This window comes from Pelophylax lessonae (genome assembly GCF_965119305.1).
Source record: "Pelophylax lessonae genome assembly, chromosome: 6".
NCBI lineage: Eukaryota > Metazoa > Chordata > Amphibia > Anura > Ranidae > Pelophylax > Pelophylax lessonae.
In genome coordinates this window covers 144,697,237-144,720,321 of record NC_138773.1, presented here as the reverse complement: position 1 = coordinate 144,720,321, position 23,085 = coordinate 144,697,237, and the positions used below count along the sequence as shown (strand labels likewise).

Below are 23,085 nucleotides of genomic sequence, written 5' to 3'. Positions count from 1 at the left end.
CCACTTAGGCACTACCAGCATATGTTTGATGCGACGCCATTGGTCTGTCACTATGTCGTGAAACTCCTCGGGGCAGGGGAAAACCTGACCTGACTTCCGGGCTTTGCGGAACCCGAAGGCAGCCCGCTTACTCAACAGAGAGGGCTCGTCGTCAAGATTTAAAGTCTCCTTAATGGAGCTAATGAGTGCATCCACTGGTGCACGTTCTCGCGCCGCCATTGAGGAAGACTCTTCCTCCTTCCCATCGGAATGTGAGGACTGGGACCTCTCCAGGGGGACATTGTCCGTGGCAACAAAATCAGGCTCTGAGTCAGAAGACTGGGAGAGCATAGGTCGTTTTTGAGAGGTGCGTTCAGACATCAGCAGATCCACTTAGGATGCCAAAGTCACAAGAGCAGCAGATAATGAGGCCATGGAAGAGGATTCAGGAGTTCCTGAAGCACCAGCCAGGTCTGTGGGGAATTTGCTATCCTGGGACTCCATTTTTGTAATAAAATTTTTTTGGAGTGCTGGCCCTTTAAAATGGCGGTTCCCGCGGACCCCCACCGCAAACTGCACCACCCATGGAGATCCCTATAGCCACAAGAAAAAACAGTTTTTTGCAGGAAAATGCCTGAGAAAACAGCTAAAATCTCCCCACAGTGTGCCAGAGTACTTGCCATACGCTGCTTGTGAGAGAAAAGAGGAAGTGACCTCATTCACTAGAGGCCTATGCCCGCCCGGAGCCACAAGAAAATGGTGCCCGAATGAAAAAATATAGGAGGAAGCACTGGCAAGATGGCCACCGCCCACACCTAAGATGGCGCCAAGATGAGGAACTAAAATGGCTGCTGCCCACACAAGGAGGCCAAACAGCCTGCCCTCAGCCAAAATGGCGGCCGTGCGAGCGGCGCCAATTCTAGTAAAAAAATACATACACTGGCACCCACAGGGAACCCCAGAGAGCACCCCTGGGATGTAAGAAGCCCTCCACACCCCCCAGTCATGGCAGTATGTACCGCAGAGCGCCCCAAGCAGGGGCAGGGAGGAAGGGGGCCATACCTCACGGCCAGGAGGGGAATACCACAGAAGCCATGTACTGCCATCCCCTAAGAGTGGGCCCACAGAACACCCCCACTGATAACAGCCCCCATTATGGGGACCCAGGGGTAGTAACACTCACTAATTCCAGTGAATGCGGGCACCGCTCTGATACGGAACACCTCCCACCCTGAGTGGGAGTGCCGTCAGGCAGGAAGGATGCTAGCAACTTACGGCATTCCAGAGTTGAGACATCCCGGTGAAGAAAAATTCCGCAGGCTTGTCCCCATCCCAAAGGGGCACTGTCATTACGAGGCCAGGGCGCACCAATGACCTGCGACGCTCGGTGGCAGGCCGGGACTCCATAAGGATCTATATTATCCAGTGGGAGGCCCAACTCTGCTGTCACTTGTAGTCCTCCAGGAAAATCCTGACTAACTAGCGATAGTGAGAGAAATAAATAGCTATTTTCAAAGAAAAAACACATTTTAAGAAAAAAAAAAAAAAAACACAAAGAAACTGAGACACTAGGTCCCAGCAGGGAGGACCTAGCCTACTCCTGACGCTAGGCAGCATAAAACTGAAGAACAGTGGTAACTGGGTCAGGATAATGGCCCCCTGGAGGTGTGCCCAAGTGTAGAAAGTTTTTTTATTAACATTTAAAACTGCCTAGCTTTCTCCTGCAGAGGGCACCATTACCTACTCGTAAAGGCTGTATGAGGGGCTGCGACTGGCGGAGGACGTAAGAGAATTAAGTATTTTAACCTTGTGACATTTAGGTAGTGTAAATATGTAAGATGTTAGCAAGAATTTTAGAATGCCTAAACAAAATGCAAAGGGCAACAGGTTGGAGTCATATCAAACATACTGTATGTAAATGGGGTTATGCATGTAGGGCATTAACCACTTAAGCCCCGGAGGATTTGGCTGCTCAAGGACTAGGGCCTATTTTGCGATTCGGCACTGCGTGAATTTAACAGACAATGTCCTTTTTTTCCCACAAACAGGGCTTTCCTTTGGTGGCATTTGATCACCTGTGCGATTTTTTATTTTCGCGCTATAAACAAAAAAGAGCATCAATTTTGAAAAAACAACAATATTTTTCACATTTTGTCCCCAAAAAAAAAAAAAAATGTAAAAATCAAAATTTAACATTTTAGGCCAATTTGTTTTCAGCTACATATTTTTTTTTAACCAAAATTGCAATAAGCGTATTTTGATTGGTTTGCGCAAAAGTTATTGCATTTACCAACTAAGGGAAAGATTTAGGTAATTTTTATTGTTTTTTTTTTTTTTTTTTTAAACTAGTAATGGCGGCGATCTGCAATTTTTTTTGCAGGACTGTGACATTGCGGCGGACAGATCGGACCCCTGACTAACATTTTACACTTTTGGGGGTATCAGTGACATTACTACAGTAATTAGTGCTATAAATAATTACATATGCACTGTTACTGTACAAGTAATGGCGGCGATCTGCGATTTGTTTTGCAGGAATGCGACATTGCGGTGGACAGATCGGACCCCTAACATTTTTTACACTTTTGGGGGTACCAGTGACATTACTACAGTAATCAGTGCTATACATATGCACTGTTACTGTAAATATGACACTGGCAGGGAAGAGGTTAAATTTATTCGAGATCCAGGGGTTAAGTGTGTCCCTAGGGGCATGCTTCTAACTGTCAAGTGGTGTGGCTTTTGATGTAACCACAGATACATACGATCCTACATAGCAGGATCGTATAGTCTCTGCTGTTACACCAGGGAGAATGAGAGGCGGCTTTGTTTACATTAGCCGCCTGCCTTTCTCCCTCTCCAGCGGGAGATCGCGAGTGGCCGGCGGACATCGGAGCCGCCGTGAACGAGCGGGAGCGGGGGAGGGAGCGCGCCTCCAGCTGCGCGCGCTCGCCCCCTACAGGCTCCTTGGCGAGTGACATAGTAATACATCGCTTTGCCCAGCGGTTGGCAAGTGGTTTAAAACATGGTTTAAAACATGGCGCAATGAATGAGGTGGATTTACTAAAAAAAAAAAGAGTCGAGTGAGAATCTTCACTCAATAAAAATGTAGCCATGTTCACTTTAAATCTTAACATTGCTTTTCACATCATTGAATACTTGAAGTGAGCCTTCACTAGATTTAAATAGTAAAGATGGTCAATTTGTTGGCCAATTTGTATAGCTCATACACTGCCATTCTGCATGGCACCCCAATGCACAATGTCAACATGCATAACTGAATTATTGGTAGCACTTTTTTTAGCAGTAATCTACACAAAATGAAATGATCAGATGCAAAGTTGTTTTGATCATTTTATAATAAAATGTATTATTTTTAAAATGTAATAAAATATAAATCTCTGCACAGCAGAAATAGATTTCCAAAAGAGGAGTGACCCTTTTTAGCTTGTGCAAATAATCTTGTTTTGTAAACGAGTGTTCAAGTTTTTTCCCAAAATACAGATAAATGGCTACAAAAATAAACTTGACAACCAATAAATAAGATAAAAAGTATTCCAAGAAAGTTGAGCTTTTGTCCATTTTGCATTTGGTATTATTGCCTTGTGTTATATCTGAAATGGGAAAGATTTTAAATAGTCTTTTAAGACTCTGTTGACTGGGATTCTGTCCAAATTCTGTCTCCCAAATGTTGCCAATATGCTTTTTCGACAGAGTTCTTGCAGAGGTCTTAATCTGACCTTCCTTAGAGGAAAAGCTAGCATATTTTTAGGAGAAAATAAATAATGTTCCACTAGCTGAAAAAGGCAGTTGAATGACTCTTTGCTGCCATCTAGACTGAATCTCCCAGCCTGAAAGTGGATTCTGATGCTGATGGGTCCTGAAGTTGTATTAACACTGATAGCAAAAAAGCAGTTTTTCTGTCTACTGTCTCTGATAAGGAAAGTGCCCACAGGCTCCTGCCTTAGTTTGTCGTGTGCCCCATTGACTGTCATTGGTCCCCAGTAAAAACCACAACTATCTAGCATGTTGCTGGTCCTGGTAATAATTATGAAATCCGACTGAGAGCGGAAGGTTCGAAAATGTGTATCACCAAGCTGTGCTGCAGGAAGAGGATGTCCAGGGCTGTTGTTATGGACAGCTCTGGCAGGTTGGACCTGGGAACGATCTGTGTTTGAGGCTTCCAGGTGTTGAGATATTCTGTCTGCAACTGCATTATCTGCTTCCACCTTGCTGTGTGCTACCATCCTATAGACAAGACCAACCTATGTGGTCTTCCATAGCGTCCCTCTTAGTGGCAGTTCTGCACTTCCTTTGCTGCTCCCCTAAAAGAACAGATAGAAAGGTTAGATTAAACAATACAATAACATAATGAACACAAGAACGATGCAATAATAGAAAATTCACAACACAAATAACTTCACATTTGCATAATTTTAATTGTGCTTTTTACATTTAAAAACTCTAAACTGATGCATGGCAACTGATAAATGCATAAAATATAATGGATTTAATAACAGCGAAATGGAACTCTGTCTGATTTTTTAATGGCAACCTACATTACATAGATGCATTTCCCATCACCAACTCCTTTTGCAATCAGCTTTCTATTTTTACTCTGTAAGCTGTAAGTGACACATTCATGGTAAATCTGAATACTCAGCCTCTGATACACAATGCAAGTCTGTGCTACCCCTTTCCTGTTACTCAGCCTTTACCGTCTATGACATAGTTGGTCGGCAGTAAAATAGCTTCCTTTAAAAAATATGTTTTAATGTCTTGTACAGACATTGTGGTTCAATAAATCTTTGCTGATTGACTTGACCTTATCTCTGCCTGGGATTTTAAAATTCAGCTCTTTCTGGTAGAAGTAGCCTCCACTTATTGACTGCATCAGTAAATGGTTGAGAAACAAGCAGGCATTCTCAGAAAACAATTCCCCACAGCCATTTTTTACAGCAACGCTAGCAGGCAGGCATTGATTATAAAACAAGCATTTAGGCAGATTGCTGTTTCTTTGATTGGTCAGTGCCAGCTATAGCTCTAGTCTATTGGAAGCTTTGTCTTTAAAATTATCCTTTGATAATTAACCCCTACAGGAGTAACAAAATATTTCCATTCATTTTCAACTTCCAGTGCATACAGCTTACATAATAACCTTTATTTAATGAATATAATAATGTGCACATAACATACTAAAGCAAATCAGAAATCTTTTAACCACACTTGCCAACCCCCAGCAGTACATATACTGCGGCAAGTCGGCTCTGTCCCACGAAATGGCATAACCGAGTGGCTTTGCAGAACTGCTAGTGGGGGCAAGCGCACGTGCCAATTGCCTTCAGGGGGAGCCAATCAGTGGGTCTGGCAGCCGCAATTGCCGCCGGGCACCGATGATCGCTCCCCGTGGAGACAGAACGGCGGTCTGCCCTTGTAAACATGGAAGACCGGTGTTCTACCAGTTATGAACACAGGATTCCTGTGTTCCTCCTATTTAGGAACACAGGTCTCTCTGTTCATGCAGCAAGCCCCCCCTTTATAACGCATCCCCTAGGGCGACATTGAACCCTTTGATAGCCCCTGGTGTTAACCCCCTCCCTGCCAAAGTCGTGAGTACAGTAACAGTGCATATTTGTAGCACTGATTATTGTAGTAATGTCTCTTGGTCCCCCCAAAAGTGTCAAAAATGTCAGTTAGCTGTCCAATCTGTCCGCCGCAATGTTGCAGTCCTGGTAAAAATATCTCCGCCATTACTAGGAAAAAAGAAAAAAAACCCTGCAAATCTTTCCTTAATTTTGGAGACGTGATCATTTTTTGTGCAAACCAATCAGTATATGCTTAGTGGGGTTTGTTGGTTTTGTTTTTTGAACCAAAAATATGTAGCAGAATACAAATTGGCCTAAAATGATGAAAACAAAAACAAAAAAAAAAAAAAAAATTTTTATATTGGGAATGTTACATAGCAGAAATTTAAAAAAAAAATGGATTTTTGATTTACCGTAAAATCCTTCTCTCTTAGGTTCATTGATTGACGTAGTCCTCTGATGCATATCAGTAGGGTAATACCGCCCCCTACAGGAGTAGGACACTAGACAGAAAGAATTTCTGGCTACGCCTATGGGCAGTACCTGGGGGGGGGGGTATACCCTCTCTCTTCCTGCATAGGATGTCAGTTTTGTATCAAAGCAGTGTCAGAGAAAACGTACACCAATCTACTCAAAAAATTAGAGGGGCGGGTACTGCGTCCGTCAATGAACTTAAAAGGATTTTACGGCAAGTCAAAAATCCAGTTCTCTATCGTTCATTGACGGACGCAGTCCTTTGATGCAAGTCAGTAGGGACGTCCCAAAGCAGTACCCAAATGAGTGGTGGGTGGGAACAGCAGAACAAACAAACAAAACAGTCCCCAAGGCCAACATGGCCAACCAGGCAACACAGGACTTATCAGAACAACCAGATGAGGTCCACCTGAAAACAAACAGAAAAACACCCTCAAGGAAGCCAAGGGGCCCCTTAAACTGCAGCCTGCAAAACCTTGCGGCCAAAGGAGGCATCTGCAGATGCCATCACATCCACCTTATAAAATTTGGTAAAGATGTGAATGGACGACCAGCACACCTGAAGCACAGACACCTGATGGCAACAAGCCCAGGAAGCACTAAGCGCCCAAGTAGAGTGCGCTTGACAGGGAAAGGTGGAACCTGACCCTTAAATGGAATAAACCTGCACCACTGTCTGTCTCATCCATCTGGAAATAGTCGCAGCAGATGCAGGCAGCCCTTTCTTCAGGCCATCCGTGAGCGCACAGAGCGAGTCAGACTTGCGAAAAGACTCGGTAGACGCCAAATCCAAATACACCTAATTGGCCGAACATCCAGTGTATGCAGAGCAAGTTCCTTAGGATGTTTAGGCTTAAAGCACAAGGAATGTAACACGATGTCCTCATTCAAGTGGAAACCACCTTCGGCGGGAAAGACAGATCCGGACAAAGTACCACCTTGTCCTTGTGAACCACCAGATAGGGAAAACGCCAGCACAGCGCCGCCAGCTCCGACACCCTGCACGCAGAAGTGAGCCACCAAGAAAGCTACCTTCTGAGACAAGGTAAGCAGGGGAACCTCCCGAATATTCTCAAAGGGAGGCCTCTGGAGCACCGACAGCACCAAATTAACGTCCCATGGCGGTAGCGGAGGTCGCACCGGAGGTACCAAGTGTTGCACCCCCTGGATGAAGCTACGCAGCAGGGAATGGGCGGCCAATGGCCTCTGGAAGAAAATAGCCAGGGCCAAAACCTGACCCTTGATAGTACTCAAGGCAAACTTTGATCAACTCCCCATTGAAGGAAAGCCAAGATCTGAGCCACCGAATAGGAGCGAGGGTGGGTCCCAAGGGACTCAAACCACGCAATGTACGACTTCCACGTAAAGTCACCTTCCTCGCTTTTAGCAAAGTGGGAATCACTGAAGCAGATAAACCCCTGTCCTTCAGCACCTGGCTTTCAACAGCCGAGCTGTCAAAGCCAGCGACTAAAGCAGGATGGAAGATAGGCCCCTGAGACAGTAGATCCTCCCTGAGAGGATGTCTCTATGGGGAGTCTGCGACAAGCCTGACCAGGTCGGCGTACCAAGCGTGAGGTCGGCGTACCAGGCCAGTCCAAAGCCACAAGAATGACAGGAATCCCTTGCGCCTCTATCCTGCAAAGAAGTCTTGGCAGCAACTTGAGAGGAGGAAAGGCACACATCAGCCGGTACTGGCCCCAGGGGGGTCACCAGCGCATCTTCGGCGTCTGTACCTTTCTGTTGATACGAGACGCCAACAGATCCACGTCCAGAATGCCCCAGCAAAGGCACAACTAATCCGCCTGCCAATTTTCCAATCCCAAGAATGTGGACCGCGGAGAGAGCTAGAACATGGTGCTCTGTCCAACGTAGAATGTCTGCCACTTCCAGGGCCGCAAAGACACTCTTGGTGTCCCCTTGGTGATTGACGTAAACCACGGCTGTGGCATTGTCCGATTAAACGTGCACTGGACAACCCTCAAGACAGTCAGTCCAGTGCGTCAGGCAAAGCCAGATCTCTCTCAGCTCCAGACATTGATTGGCAATCGAGATTCCTCCAGGGACCTGACTCCCTGAGCCTAGTCCTGATTGAGGAACCCCACCCGGACAGACTCGCATCTGTGATGACAATTGTCCAGTATATAGGGAGAAAGGATTTCCCCGACTGAAGCATTGGGGACCAAAGCCACCAGACCAGGGACTCTCTGGTCCTGTGGCTTAACCGAATCCGAGAATTCGGGTGTTTGTTCCACTAGAGAAGAATTTCCTATTGAAGAACCCTCGTGTGGAACTGAGCAAATGAGGACACCATCAGTCCCAGTACTCTCATACGGGTCCAAAGGAACAGGCCTGTCAGTGGACAGCAACAAATGAACCGCTGACTGGAGCTTTTCCGGAGGAAGAAACACCCTAGCAGAGGACGAGTCCAAAGTTAGGCCCAGATAGACCAGTCTCATGGAAGGGGGTAAGAGACAACTTTTGAAGGTTCACAATCCAACCAAACTCCTCCAGAGTACTCATGGTGACCCCCAAGTTTTCCGTCAGCAACGCAGGGGGACTCCGCACGGAGAAGCAGATCGTCCAGGTAAACTAGGACCGATATCCCCTGCTGCCATAACAATGCCAGGACTGGGGCCAACACCTTTGTGAAGAACAGAGGAGAGACCAGGGTAACGCCACAAACTGATAGCGAACCTCTCCCATGGCAAAAACCGAGAAACCGTTGGTGAGCAGCACAGATTGGAATGTGAAGGTAGGCATCCTTGATGTCTATTGAGGTCAGGAAGTCCCCCTGATGTAGGAGGCCACCACCATGCAAATAGTTTCCATCTTGAACTTTTGAGCGCACACGAACACATTCAGTGCCTTTAAGTCCAGGATCAGACGCACCTTGCCCTCCTTTTTAGTAACCGTGAACAGGTTGGAAAAAAAACCATCAAAAGCGCTCCGCTCTGTAGCAAGTCCTGCACTGCCCCATAGAACGCTCGCAAGTGATCCGGGGGATAGGCGGACGTTGGAAGGGAAAAACCTGACCGGAGGAACGGATCGAAACTCGATCTTGTATCCGGACCTCACAACCTCGCCGGACCCATTTGTCTGGGATCCGGGCCAGCCACAGGTCTGAGAACTGGCAAAGGCCAGTCAGGGGGGAGGGTGCACCTTCAAGCCGACAGGGCCTTGTCCTCAGGTCTGGCGGAACCAGACTTCTGTTTTCCAGACCAGGGATGCTTGGAACCCCCTGAGGGAACCTTGAAGGGCTTTGCCTTATCGGCTGCCCCCGAGGAACGAGAATACTTCCTGTGAGCCTAAAAGGACGGACCCCGCCGATGGCTAGAATCCCTACCCCTGGAAGCCTGCAGGAGAAAAAGGTACTCTTTGCCCCGTAATAATGTCGTCCAGGGTAGCCTAAACAGACGGTTCCGTCAAGGCCTTCTTAGAAGCCTGATCTGCAGACCAACACTTCAGCCAGAGCATATGCCTCATTACCACCTCCAAAAACGACAGGCGACCCAAAAGGGAAGCAATGTCCAGCGCATAATTTCAAGTAAACTGCAGCGCCTGCACCATCTGGTCCAACAGTTCCCCAAATTCAGGTGGGATGAGCTTTCCCTCCATGTCACAGCGTAGCAGCTTCTCCTATTCAGTCACCGTTTGGGTCACAAGGGCCGCAGCAAAAGCAGGCCATAGTGCAGTCCCCACCATAGCGTACATGTTGTGGGCCACAGCCTCCACCCTTCTATCCCCAGGGTCCTTAAAGGACGGGGAATCTTCTACCGGAATCTTGGTAGCCTTTTTAAGTTTGGAGACCGGGGGATCCACCTTAGGTGGCACCGACCCAGTGGCGTAGCGTGGGTTGTCAGCAAGGCAAGTAATTTGCGCCCCCTACACAAACCTACTAGACCACTACACAGACCTACCCCCCATACACTGACACCTACACTGACCCACCTTCACTTACCCCCACTACACTGACACATACACTGACCCCCCATACACTGACCCCTACACTGACTCCCCCTTACATTTCTATACACTGACCCCCCCCATACACTAACACCCCCTACACTGACACCTATACAGACCCCCCTACACTGACCCCCCCATACACTGACCCCTACACTAACACCTATACTGACACCCCCTACACTGACCCCCCCATACACTGACAGCTACACTGACACCTATACTGACCCCCTTACATTCCCACATACACTGACCCCCTATACACTGACCCCTACACTGACTTCCCCCTACATTTCAGCATACACTGACCCCCTACACTTACCCCTACACTAAAAGCTATACTGACCCCCTACACTGACCTCCCCCATACACTGACACCTATACTGACCCCCCTACACTGACCGCCACATACACTGACACTTATACTGACCCCCCTACATTTCCACATACACTGACCCCCCCCCCATACACTGACACCTACACTGACACCTATGCTGACCCTCCTACACTGACACACCCTCCTCTACACTGACCCCCCCCCCCATACACTGACACCTATACTGACCCCCTTACATTCCCACATACACTGACCCCCCCATACACTGACTCCCCCCTACATTTCCACATACACTGACCCCCACTACACTGACCCCTACACTAATAGCTATACTGACCCCCCCCATACACTGACACCTATACTGACCCACCTATACTGACCTCCCCCATACACTGACACCTATACTGACCCCCCCTACACTGATCCCCCCCCCATATACTGACACCTACACTGACCCCTACACTGACACCTATGCTGACCCCCCTACACTGACACACCCTCCTCTACACTGACCCCCCCATACACTGACACCTACACTGACCCCCCCATACACTGACACCTACATTGACCCCCCTGTACACTGACAGCTACACTGACACCTATACTGACCCCCTTACATTCCCACATACACTGACCCCCCCATACACTGACCCCTACACTGACTCCCCCCTACATTTCCACATACACTGACCCCCCACTACACTGACCCCTACACTAATAGCTATACTGACCCCCCCCATACACTGACACCTATACTGACCCCCCTACACTGACCTCCCCCATACACTCACACCTATACTGACCCCAATACACTGACCCCCACATACACTGACACCTATACTGACCCCCCTACATTTCCACATACACTGACCCCCCCTTACACTGACACCTACACTGACCCCTACGCTGACCCCCCTACACTGACACACCCTCCTCTACACTGACCCCCCCCCATACACTGACACCTACACTGACACCCCCTTCACTGACCACCCCCCCCCCTCCCATGTCCACTTCCCCTACACTGACACCTATGCTGACCCCCCTACACTGACACCCCCCCCCCTCACTTCCCTGGGCCCTGGGGGCAGGCAAGACATCACTTACCTTGTTCTGTGCCAATACACTGGCGACTCGAGGAGGGAAGAGACAGCATGTCGGTGGCCGGCCGGCCGGACAGCAGGGGGAGACTCCGGAAGTGGTGCTGCACATGCACCGAGCCACAGACTGGCATCTTCATCCACGACCAGCCCCGCCCCCTGGCCGCATGACACCTTCAGAGGTCCGCCGCTCGTCTTGCACAAAGCAGCGGTCACTGAGCCAAGAGGTGAAGTGCGGGCGGGCGGGTAACTTCAGAATAAAGGGACACTTTGATCCCGCCGATTGCGGGCATGGGATGCGCCCCCCTAAATGTTGCGCCCGGTGCCAGTGGCCCCCCCTGCAACCCCCACGCTGCGCCACTGCACCGACCACTTCTTCACCAGAGATTCTTTATAGGGGTAGCGTCTAGTAAACCGCCTAGACACCCCAGTAGAACATTTCAGCCGCTCCCATTCTTTGGCGAGTAGGCTAGCAAAATAAGTGGGGAAGGGAAAATACTTTTCCTCCCTTGGAGGCTTATGGGTGCCGAAGGCAACCCGCGCCCCAGGAGCGATGACAGCCACATCCTCCAATTTTAGGGTTTTGTGCACCGAAACAACCAGTGCGTCCACCAGCGCCTTATCCTGCACAGCAGAGGCAGAAAGCTCACCCTCACTATCAGAGGACGCATGGTGCGGGGTACCAGACCCGGCCGGGGTACTCACGTCTGCGGTGGTTGGGTCAGACTCAGAGTCTGAGACATCAGAGAAGGCAGGGGTCGTTTCTGCGCAACCCGCCCTCTAAAAGCCACCTCCACCCGGGACACAAAAGCTTCCAGGACCGCTGAAATTGCATCAGTAGACAGTTGAGATGCAGAGGGCCCTGTGGCCTCCGTGAGGGGCTCAGGTGGGGGGACACATGGCCTCATGGCCTAAGGAGTCCATGTTGCACCAATAGGACCCGCCAGCAAGCTTTGAGAAAAATGACAGAAAAAGTTTTTGTATGAAAAAGGAACATCCCCACAGCGCTACTGCACCCCCTGGGAGGTCAGGCCCACGCTAAGGACCCCTGCAGAGAGAAAGAATAATCCCCCAGTGACTCACTGTCCTTGGAATGCAGCAATCTGATCAGGAAGGTCTGCACGTGTCAGCGGTGGCTCAGGAAAACAAAGTGAGCCAGGAACTTCCCGGGCTGAAGAGAGGGGCCCCTCCCACCGAAAAAAAGCCTCCAGGCACACCCACGGGCCTTCCCAGCAAAAAAATCCACAGCAAAAAGGCTGAAAACCACCTCCACCCCCAAAGATGGCTGCCGCCATAACTGCAGACAAGGTTACAACAAAATGGCAGCCAGCACGGCAATAGGACCCCCCCCCCCCCAGGGAGAACCACCGCCAGCCCTACTACATCATCCAGCCCTGGAGGGCCTGACCAAGGACCCCCCCGCACCATTGACCGGCCCCCCATGCGGCCTGCACACAAGGCCCCAGCCTCAGATAGGCCCAAAAGAGGACAGAGGGGAACCCAGGAGTGTGAGGGTCCGACCATCCCAGAGAGAGAGCCCACGTCCACCCCAAAATCTGCCAGAGGGGATAAGGGGGGGGGGGGAACATTTACTTACCATACCAGGAAAACAGGCGGGCGCCATCTCATGACAGGACCCCACGCCACCGGAGTAGGGGGGCTGTCGGCCAAATAGGAACGCTGCGACATAAACCTAGACCCTGTCGTGTGCGTCCTGGTGAGACGTTTAACTCGCAGACTATGTCGCAGCCGACCCAGCGCGGAGCTAAGACCTGCACACGCTCGATGGCCAGACTGGGGTGACCACTGGATATAGGGATACAGCCCTTCGCCCAGCCTGGCATAATTGCTTAAAGATCTCACAGGAAAAACGTTTGAGAAAATAAGACTAACTAAAAAGCGAGAAAAAAAAAAAAAAAAAAAAAACACTACTTCTATGCCAGGACCAAAGATCCCAGCAAGGAACTAGGTCCTTACTCCTGACTAGGTGGATTAAAACTGACATCCTATGCAGGAAGAGAGAGGGTAAATCCCCAGGGACTGCCCATAGGCGTAGCCAGAAGTTCTTTCTCCCTAGTGTCCTACTCCTGTAGGGGGCGGTATTAACCTGCATCAGAGGACTGCGTCCGTCAATGAACGATAGAGAATTTTTTTTTTTTTCTTTTTCAGAATTGTCGCTCTTTTTTTGAGGTGATCAAACACCAAACACCGCCAAAAGAAAGCTCTATTTGTGGGCAGGGCTGTGGAGTCGGAGTCAGAGGAAATTTTTGGTACCTGCAGTTGGAGTCGGCAAACACAGGGCCGGATTAAGAGCATCATGGGCTTGGTGCTGAGGATTTTGAAGGGCCTTAAGGGCCGTGCCTTGGCATGCACCCAGAGGAGGAAGGGTGCAGCCATGCATGCCTAATTCCATATGGGATGCTGTCTCTGAAGCCCATAAACACATCCATGCATCGGCAACTGTCCCTCCTTGTCCGGCCTTCGTGCTGTGTGGGGAGGTTCTGAGGGAGCTGCCTGGGGAAGCGAGCATAGAAGCCAGACTTCTGTGTTTACAAGTGACAGAAGAGCGGTAACAGTGAATATGGCCAACCTGGGGCCTATATAAAAGGTAGGGGCCTGGAGCTGCAGCTCCAATAGCCCCTACATTAATCTGGCCCTGGGCAAACAATGCACCGACTCCGATTAAATTTAGATTGGAATTAAAAGAAAAAAAGCAAGTTTAAATGTCCCAATTCACAAAAAGTTATAATAAATGACTTAGTATAAGGAAATTATAATATAATAACAATATAATTGAGGAGGCCAAATGTAAAAAGGAAGAACTACAGAAAGTACTGAAAGGACGTTTTGTCTTCCTTAAAATGGATGCATGCACACGTCACAGAGTCAATTATTTTGCTATTAATGTTAGATTTGTGGATTAAAATAACAAAACAATAACACGGACCCTCGGATTAAAGGACACTCAGGCACATCACAACAGTGATTACCTTCAGAAGTTAGTGGAGGGTGTTCTAGAAGATTTTGAAATTACAAAGGAACAGATTTTATGTGTTGTGACAGATAACGCTTCTAACATGTTGAGCACAATTGAGAAGATGAACGCAGATGAAGAAAGTAACAAACAGATATTAGAGTTAGAGGAAGACAGCTCTGCAAGTATTGGAGAAAAAAAGTTTAGAAACTGAAGAGAATGCTGACATTTTTTTTAGACAACTTTGTTGAAGAAGCATTGAAGCTTGCTACTATTCATCATATGCGATGTGCTGTTCATACACTGCAACTTGCCATAAGAGATGGATTAAAAGATCGCCATGCAGCTACACTAATTGGCAAATTACGGCAAGTAACTGTTGCAGCCAGGGCTCCAAAAACAGATGCAATTTTGAAAAGACATGCAGGAAAAGGAGCCATTTTGGATCAAACAACTCGCTGGGGAAGCACTTATTTAATGGTGAAGCATTTGCTTGAACTTAAAAAGACTTCATAGAAGAAATGGACAATGAAAATCTTGCATTAACTGAAAGCCAGTGGACACAAACAAAAAAGCTGGAGAACCTTCTTTCTCACCCCTTCACTGTCACCAAGAGGTTGCAATGTGACGATCTAACACCGGGTAAACTCCTCTTGGAATGGAAGAGCCTGTTATATCGCCTGAACAAAAATGGAGGGTTAATTGCTGAGGGCATTGCATCTTCAAATGATGAAAAGAGAGAGTCTTTTGCTGGAAAATGAAATCTTGTTAGCGGTTATTTATGTCGACCCAATGAGCCGACTTTTGTTGAACAGTGAACAGACTGCTACTGGGAAAAAGGCCCTCTATGATGTAGCAGTTCGCATGAAGGGATTACGACCTGAAATACCTCCACAGGATGAAGTTCTTTTAAGCAATAGTGGTAACTCAGGATCATCTTCTTCGAAGAATTAGACTTTGATTCCTTCTTAGACAAAATGGAAGTTACTAAAGGAAAGCTACGTCGAATAAGCATTACAGAACCAGTAAATGTCCAAATAAAAAAATTTCAACAGGAGTTTTATAAAGCACTAAAAGAAGTTGAAAAGTATGATCGCACATCAAAATTTACTATTGAAGAAGCCATCCTTGTTTATCCGGAGATCGTTAGTGATGTGGCCAGAATAGTTACTGCAATGCCACCCACCCAAGTCAGTGTAGAAAGATTAATACATATTAATACAGAGTAGTCGGAGTCGGGGAGTTGGAGTTGGAGTCGGAAGTACAAAAAACTGAGGAGTCGGAACATTTATCTACCGACTCCACAGCCCTGTTTGTGGGGGGGAAAAAAAATAAGGACATCAATTTTATTTGGATACAGCATCGCATTACCGCGCAATTGTCAGTAACAGTAACGCAGTGCGCGAATCTCAGAAAATAATGGCCTTGTCATTAACCACTTGCCGACCGGGCCAAAACCAAATGACGGTTACAGCGATGTCGGCCTATTCTGGGAGGGCGTAAAGTGACGTCCTCCCAGAATTCGTGGGGCGCGCACATGGAAGTGTCCGTGCTCGCCGGGTCCCAGCGCATCAATAGTTGTGGTAAAGGGCCAATGACAGCGACCCTTTACCACGTGATTGCTCCGTCCAATGATGGAGCGATCACTTTTCAACAAAACTATGCATGTCCGGTTCAGTTCTCACATCTCCTTGCACGCTGTACACAACGATCAGTACAGTGTGCGAGGAGAGATTTCAGCTGCACCAATCCTCTGCCTCCTTCATACCTCATCCGTGCCACCTCAGTGCTCAACCCATGCCATGTCAGTGCTCAGATGTGTCTCATCCATGCTCATCCGTGTCACACCCATGCCCCGTTAGTGCTCTTTCGGGCCACACCCATGCCACATCAGTGCTCAGCCGTGCCCCGTCAGCGCTCATCCGTGCCACGTCAGCACCTCACAAAATTGTAATGGGAAGTCAGGAAATGACGGTGCTCCCTCCATGTGGGGCCTCTGTATGTGGCTAAGCTGTGTAAAAAAGTGTCACACATGTGGTATCCCCATACTCAGGAGTAGCAAAATGTATTTTGGGGTGTCATTTGTGCTATGTACATTCTAGGTGTTAGAAATATCTTATAAATGAACAACTTTTTGTGAAGGAAAAAAAAAAAAAAAAAAAAAAAGCGGTTTCATTTTCTTTCCACATTTTCCAACTTGTGGGGAAAAAAAAACATTTTCAAAAGACACATTATGGCTCCTAGATTATGTGTTGGGGTGTTTTCTTGCCAAAATTTGGGTCATTGTGTGGGCATTTCCCATTGTCCTGGTGCTCCAGGGCCTTCACAATAGGTTGTCAGGAAATGATATGTGTATTTTTTGCTCCTAGAACACCTGGAGGTGCTACTTGGATGTGAGACCTCTGTATGTGATCAGGCCATTGAAAAGTCCCACACATGTGGTATCATACTCAGCAGTAGCAACAGATTATATTTTGGGGTGTAGTTGCAAGTATGCCTATACAGTGTGTGAGAAATAACTTGGTAATATGACAATTTTGTGAAAAAAAAAAATTGCAAAGAATTAGGGCTCTTTCACACGGGTGGTCCGATCAGATCCGCCTGTCAGTTTTTTAGGCGGATCTGATTGGATCCTCCATGCAGCTCTATGGGGCAGCGGATGTAAGCGGAGACATCTCCGCTGACACCCGCTGCCATCCGTATCCGATCCTGTCCGTGAAATCTGGACGGATGGAAACCCTATTTTTCCATCCGTTCAGGTATCGGATCGGATGAGAGCGGACAGGCGGTCTGCTCTCATCCGATCCCCCATAGAGAGCAGCGGGGGCTGTGACACCTCCCTCTCCGCACTGCAAGCGGAGATGGAGCTGTCATCTGCCGGCTCAGCAGGGATTGCGGATCGATCCCCGCTGAGCAGCACGGATCCACCTACGGAGGCGGACCGTGTGAAAGAGCCCTTATGGAAAAAAAAAAAAAAATTACAACTTCAAAAAAACTCCCCATGCCTCTTACTAAATACCTTGGAATGTCTGCTTTCCAAAAAGGGGTAATTTGGGGGGGGGGATTACTTTACTGGCTTGTTAGGGTCTCAAGAAATAAGATAGGCCATGAGTGCGTCAGGAGTGATCAATTTTTAATGATTGGCACCATAGCTTCAAAACTCTATAACCTTCAAAGACACCAGAAGAAAGCTTAGTTTGTGTGAAAAAAAAAAAAAAAAAAAAAAAAGGACGACAATTTCATATGGGTACAATCATTAGCGGCTGGTGAAGTTTTAAGATGGGGGGGGCACAAGACCCCGCCCTTCCATTTTGACCCATCCCATTTCTCAGAAGCCCCACCCCTTATAGACCCCACCTATTTTGTCCCCTCTATTTTGCTTGCGTGAACCAATTCTCCCAATATATCACATATTAAGGGGTCCATCAGTACTAGTATATCCCATAATAGGGAACAGGGGCCCTATTATGGGATATACTGTGAGAGACATCCTATTATGGGATACATGGACTGAGAGTGGCACAAACCCCACAGTACAGACCCCCCCAGCACAAACCCCGCACAAACAACTCAAGCATAAACCCCACAGTACAGGCCCCTAGCACAAACCCCACAGTACAGGCCCCTAGCACAAACCCCACAGTACATGCCCCCTTCAATATAGTGACCAGTATAAATGCCCCCTTTCAATGTAGTGACCAGCATACATGTCCCCAATGCAGTGACCAGTATACATGTCCCCAATGAAGAGCTATGCGTGCGTGCCTCCAATGCAGTGACCACCAGTGTACATGTCCCCAATGCAGAGATATGCATGCGTGCCTCCAATGGAGTGACCACCAGCGTACATGTCCCCAATGCAGAGCTATGCGTGCGTGCCTCCAGTGCAGCCAGTGACCACCAGTATACATGTCCCCCAATGCAGAGCTATGCGTGCGTGCCTCCAGTGCAGCCAGTGACCACCAGTATACATGTCCCCAATGCAGAGCTATGCGTGCGTGCCTCCAGTGCAGCCAGTGACCACCAGTATACATGTCCCCCAATGCAGAGCTATGCGTGCGTGCCTCCAGTGCAGCCAGTGACCACCAGTATACATGTCCCCCAATGCAGAGCTATGCGTGCGTGCCTCCAGTGCAGCCAGTGACCACCAGTATACATGTCCCCCAATGCAGAGCTATGCGTGCGTGCCTCCAGTGCAGCCAGTGACCACCAGTATACATGTCCCCAATGCAGAGCTATGCATGCGTGCCTCCAGTGACCACCAGTATACATGTCCCCCAATGCAGAGCTATGCGTGCGTGCCTCCAGTGCAGCCAGTGACCACCAGTATACATGTCCTCAATGCAGAGCTATGCGTGCGTGCCTCCAGTGCAGCCAGTGACCACCAGTATACATGTCCCAAAAATGCAGAGCTATGCGTGCGTGCCTCCAGTGCAGCCAGTGACCACCAGTATACATGTCCCCCAATGCAGAGCTATGCGTGCGTGCCTCCAGTGCAGCCAGTGACCACCAGTATACATCTCCCCCAATGCAGAGCTATGCGTGTGTGCCTCCAGTGCAGCCAGTGACCACCAGTATACATGTCCCCCAATGCAGAGCTATGCGTGCGTGCCTCCAGTGCAGCCAGTGACCACCAGTATACATGTCCCCCAATGCAAAGTTATGCGTGCGTGCCTCCAGTATACATGTCCCCCAATGCAGAGCTATGCGTGCGTGCCTCCAGTGCAGCCAGTGACCACCAGTATACATGTCCCCCAATGCAGAGCTATGCATGTGTGCCTCCAGTGCAGCCAGTGACCACCAGTATACATGTCCCCCAATGCAGAGCTATGCGTGCGTGTCTCCAGTGCAGCCAGTGACCACCAGTATACGTCCCCCAATGCAGAGCTATGCGTGCGTGCCTCCAGTGCAGCCAGTGACCACCAGTATACATGTCCCGCAATGCAGAGCTATGCGTGCGTGCCTCCAGTGACCACCAGTATACATGTCCCCCAATGCAGAGCTATGCGTGCGTGCCTCCAGTGCAGCCAGTGACCACCAGTATACATGTCCTCAATGCAGAGCTATGCGTGCGTGCCTCCAGTGCAGCCAGTGACCACCAGTATACATGTCCCCCAATGCAGAGCTATGCGTGCGTGCCTCCAGTGCAGCCAGTGACCACCAGTATACATGTCCCCCAATGCAGAGCTATGCGTGCGTGCCTCCAGTGCAGCCAGTGACCAACCAGTATACATGTCCCCCAATGCAGAGCTATGCGTGTGTGCCTCCAGTGCAGCCAGTGACCACCAGAATACATGTCCCCCAATGCAAAGCTATGCGTGCGTGCCTCCAGTGCAGCCAGTGACCACCAGTATACATGTCCCCCAATGCAGAGCTATGCGTGCGTGCCTCCAGTGCAGCCAGTGACCACCAGTATACATGTCCCCCAATGCAAAGCTATGCGTGCGTGCCTCCAGTGACCACCAGTATACATGTCCCCCAATGCAGAGCTATGCGTGCGTGCCTCCAGTGCAGCCAGTGACCACCAGTATACATGTCCCCCAATGCAGAGCTATGCGTGCGTGCCTCCAGTGCAGCCAGTGACCACCAGTATACGTCCCCCAATGCAGAGCTATGCGTGCGTGCCTCCAGTGCAGCCAGTGACCACCAGTATACGTCCCCCAATGCAGAGCTATGCGTGTGTGCCTCCAGTGCAGCCAGTGACCACCAGTATACGTCCCCCAATGCAGAGCTATGCGTGCGTGCCTCCAGTGCAGCCAGTGACCACCAGTATACGTCCCCCAATGCAGAGCTATGCGTGCGTGCCCGATCTGTGCTTGCTTTTAAAATGCTTTTTACACAGCTGAGGTCTGTTACTACAGTCTTTTATGAAGATATGCAATCGTTTTTTTTCTGCCATGAATTTCTATATTTAGGAGTATGCTTTTTTTGGAACTGGCTGACCCTGAAGTATAAATTGATATCCCAAATGATGGAAGTTCAGATAAGGATCCACCCTTGCATTTAATTAGGTCTCGCTAGATTCATAAAATACTGGAGCAGGCCCAGGATCTACAGGGCTAAGGGGATCTGTGCAAAGCAATTTCATTTCAGGTTCCTTTGCATTTGGGTTACCGCCCGATAGTTAACATTAGGTTATTGTGTGTTGCATTAAGACAGCCCATTCATTTACAATAGAGCAATAGAAGGAAACTCATCTTCACCTCACCTTTAACATAGTGCTCTACAATTCACATGATCGCAACATGTAATGCATGTATGAAACTAATCAGGTTTTCTTTATAAACATGCATCCGAACAATGAGCCTATATTTTTTCAGTGTGCATTATCCTAAAATGAAGATGGCTGCAGTTCACAGATCCCTTGCTGTTGTGGAACTACGAGTCCCTAAATATGAAGGCAGTGGGCATGAATAATATTCTGAGACTTGTGATTCTATTGAGGATTGAAAACCACTAGTTTTCATACACGATCCCATCTAACAATGCTAGGGCATGTGCCAACTGGCAGCAATCGCTTTACTCTTTCTGACCACACAGGTATTAACCGGTTGCCAACCGCCGCAAGTACATATACTGCGGCGGTCAGCCCCGGCCAGGCAAAGTGACGTATGGGTACGTCACTAGCCTGTAAGCCAATAGGGGGGCGAGCTCGCGCCCCTGGAGGCGCGCTCCCGCCCCGGCTCGTTTACGGACACCTCCATGCGTGTGAACGGCGGACCCGATGTCCGCTGTGAAGTGAGAAAGGCAGGCGGCTAATGTAAACAAAGCCGCCTGTCATTCTTCCCTGTGTAACAGCACAGATCAGAAGGTCCTGCTATGTAGGACCGTTGATCTGTGCTGTTAATGTAAAGCCACATCCCTGCACAGTTAGAAACACGCCCCTAGGGACACACTTAACCCCTCCTTCCCCAATAAAGTTAACCCCTTCCCTGCCAGTGTCATTTTTACAGTAACAGTGCATATGTATAGCACTGATTACTGTAGTAATGTCACTGGTACCCCCAAAAGTGTCAAAAATGTCAGTCAAGGGTCCGATCTGTCCGCCGCAATGTCACAGTCCTGCAAAGAAAAAAAAAAACGCAGTTCGCCGCCATTACACGTTAAAAAAAAAAAAACACAACAAAAATGACAAAAATCTTTCCCTTAGTTAGTAAACGCAATAACTTTTGCGCAAACCACAATCAAAATACGCTTATTGTGATTTTTTTTTACCAAACATATGTAGCAGAAAACAAATTGGCCAAAAATTTAAAAAAATTTTGATTTTTACATTTTTTTGGGAGGAATTTCATATAAAAAAAATTTGAAAAATGTTATTTTTGCAAAATTGTCGCTCTTTTTTTGTTTATAGCGCATGATCAAAAAAATTGCACCGGTGATCAAATACCACCAAAAAAAAAAGGACTTCAAATTAGTTTAGATACAGCGTCGCACGAATGCGCAATTGTCCGTTAAAATCACGCAGTGCCGAATCGCAAAATAGGGGCTGGTCAGGAAGGGGGTAAAATCTTCGGGGCTTAAGAGGTTAAAAAAAGAAGTATGCAGCATTCCCTCACAGACTCCAAATCAGATAAGCAGCAACCGCCCCTAAATCTGGTTAGCTCAGTATTGTATGGCTACACTGGTATCATATTGTATTGCGAGATGTCCACAGCAAAAAAAAAACACACCACACAAAAGCTGAGCATTTCTTTCATATCTAGAACAAATTTACTCAGAAAATACAGTAGCAGTGGTACACATGCAGAATCCTAAATTTCCATGTGAGGTCCGCAGTGGTCTGGTAAAGTAATTCATTATTTTCTGTTCACACCTATTTAGCTGCAGAACTATTTCATGATGGCTTACATGTGTGGAGGAAGTAATCATTTCCAGCGAATTTCTTCTGAAGACAAACATTGCCCATATATCTATGCCCATATATCTATCTATCTATCTATCTATATATATATATGAAACACACACAACATAAAGAGTCGGGGACAGGTTACGCTGACACAGCTGATAGTTGGCTGTAATAAATAGAGATTCAGGCACATCCTGTATTAAATAGCATGAATCTAATGACTGGGTTTAGTAACTAGGTCACAGAACAAAGTGAAGTAAGGCAAAGAAGCAAAGCATTCTCGTAGGTTATGTGTGTATCTAGGATAATAGATCGAAGTACAAAAGACAGAAGAGAAGGTACTTTATATATCAAATGCACAACAGCACTAAGCGACAGCCTCTTACCTGCTGTCTGCGGCTTCTTCCAGCACAAAACTATTCCACCAGGATTGTAAAATAAGGAATCAGTGTATTCCACAAATACGGTCACACAAATAACAGTCCTAGGGAGGCCAACAGTGATATAAACCATAATCTCCCACAATGTACAATCCAGGAGTCATATACTTGTCAGCTCACTGCGGGACTGCCATCGCCTCTGAGCTCCAGTAAGTGACACGTTCTTTTTTTTTTTTTTTTGTATGAGCAACCCTCCTCCCTCCTCCCCTTTCTCTGAAAACACGTGACAGGCGCCCAGCTGGGTGGTACGACTTTCACTTTCTATTCAGCCATTCTAGGAAATAGAGAAAAGTGCATTCAAAGAAATGAACAAAGAAACCGAGCTTTGTTGAAAAAGGTCATTGCTTCTTGATTTTTTCTTTTTTCTGTTGGGTGTTAGGTTTC

General features: G+C 48.0%; 1 protein-coding gene and 1 pseudogene across 2 annotated transcripts; one reads left to right on the top strand and one right to left on the bottom strand.

Annotated features, from left to right (window-relative positions):
• Positions 1–3,434: 3,434 nt before the first annotated feature.
• On the bottom strand, positions 3,435–22,797 carry SOCS1 (suppressor of cytokine signaling 1). The gene is made up of 2 exons (XM_082260144.1): positions 22,648–22,797; positions 3,435–4,304 (listed from the first exon to the last, which is right to left on the bottom strand). Exon 2 carries the CDS (start codon positions 4,224–4,226, stop codon positions 3,588–3,590), a length of 639 nt encoding a protein of 212 aa, XP_082116270.1. The 5' UTR covers positions 4,227–4,304; positions 22,648–22,797; the 3' UTR covers positions 3,435–3,587.
• LOC309558660 lies at positions 8,557–15,641 on the top strand (annotated as a pseudogene). Its single transcript has 2 exons — positions 8,557–8,622; positions 14,237–15,641. The product of its transcript is annotated as an uncharacterized misc_RNA (transcript).
• Positions 22,798–23,085: the final 288 nt, after the last annotated feature.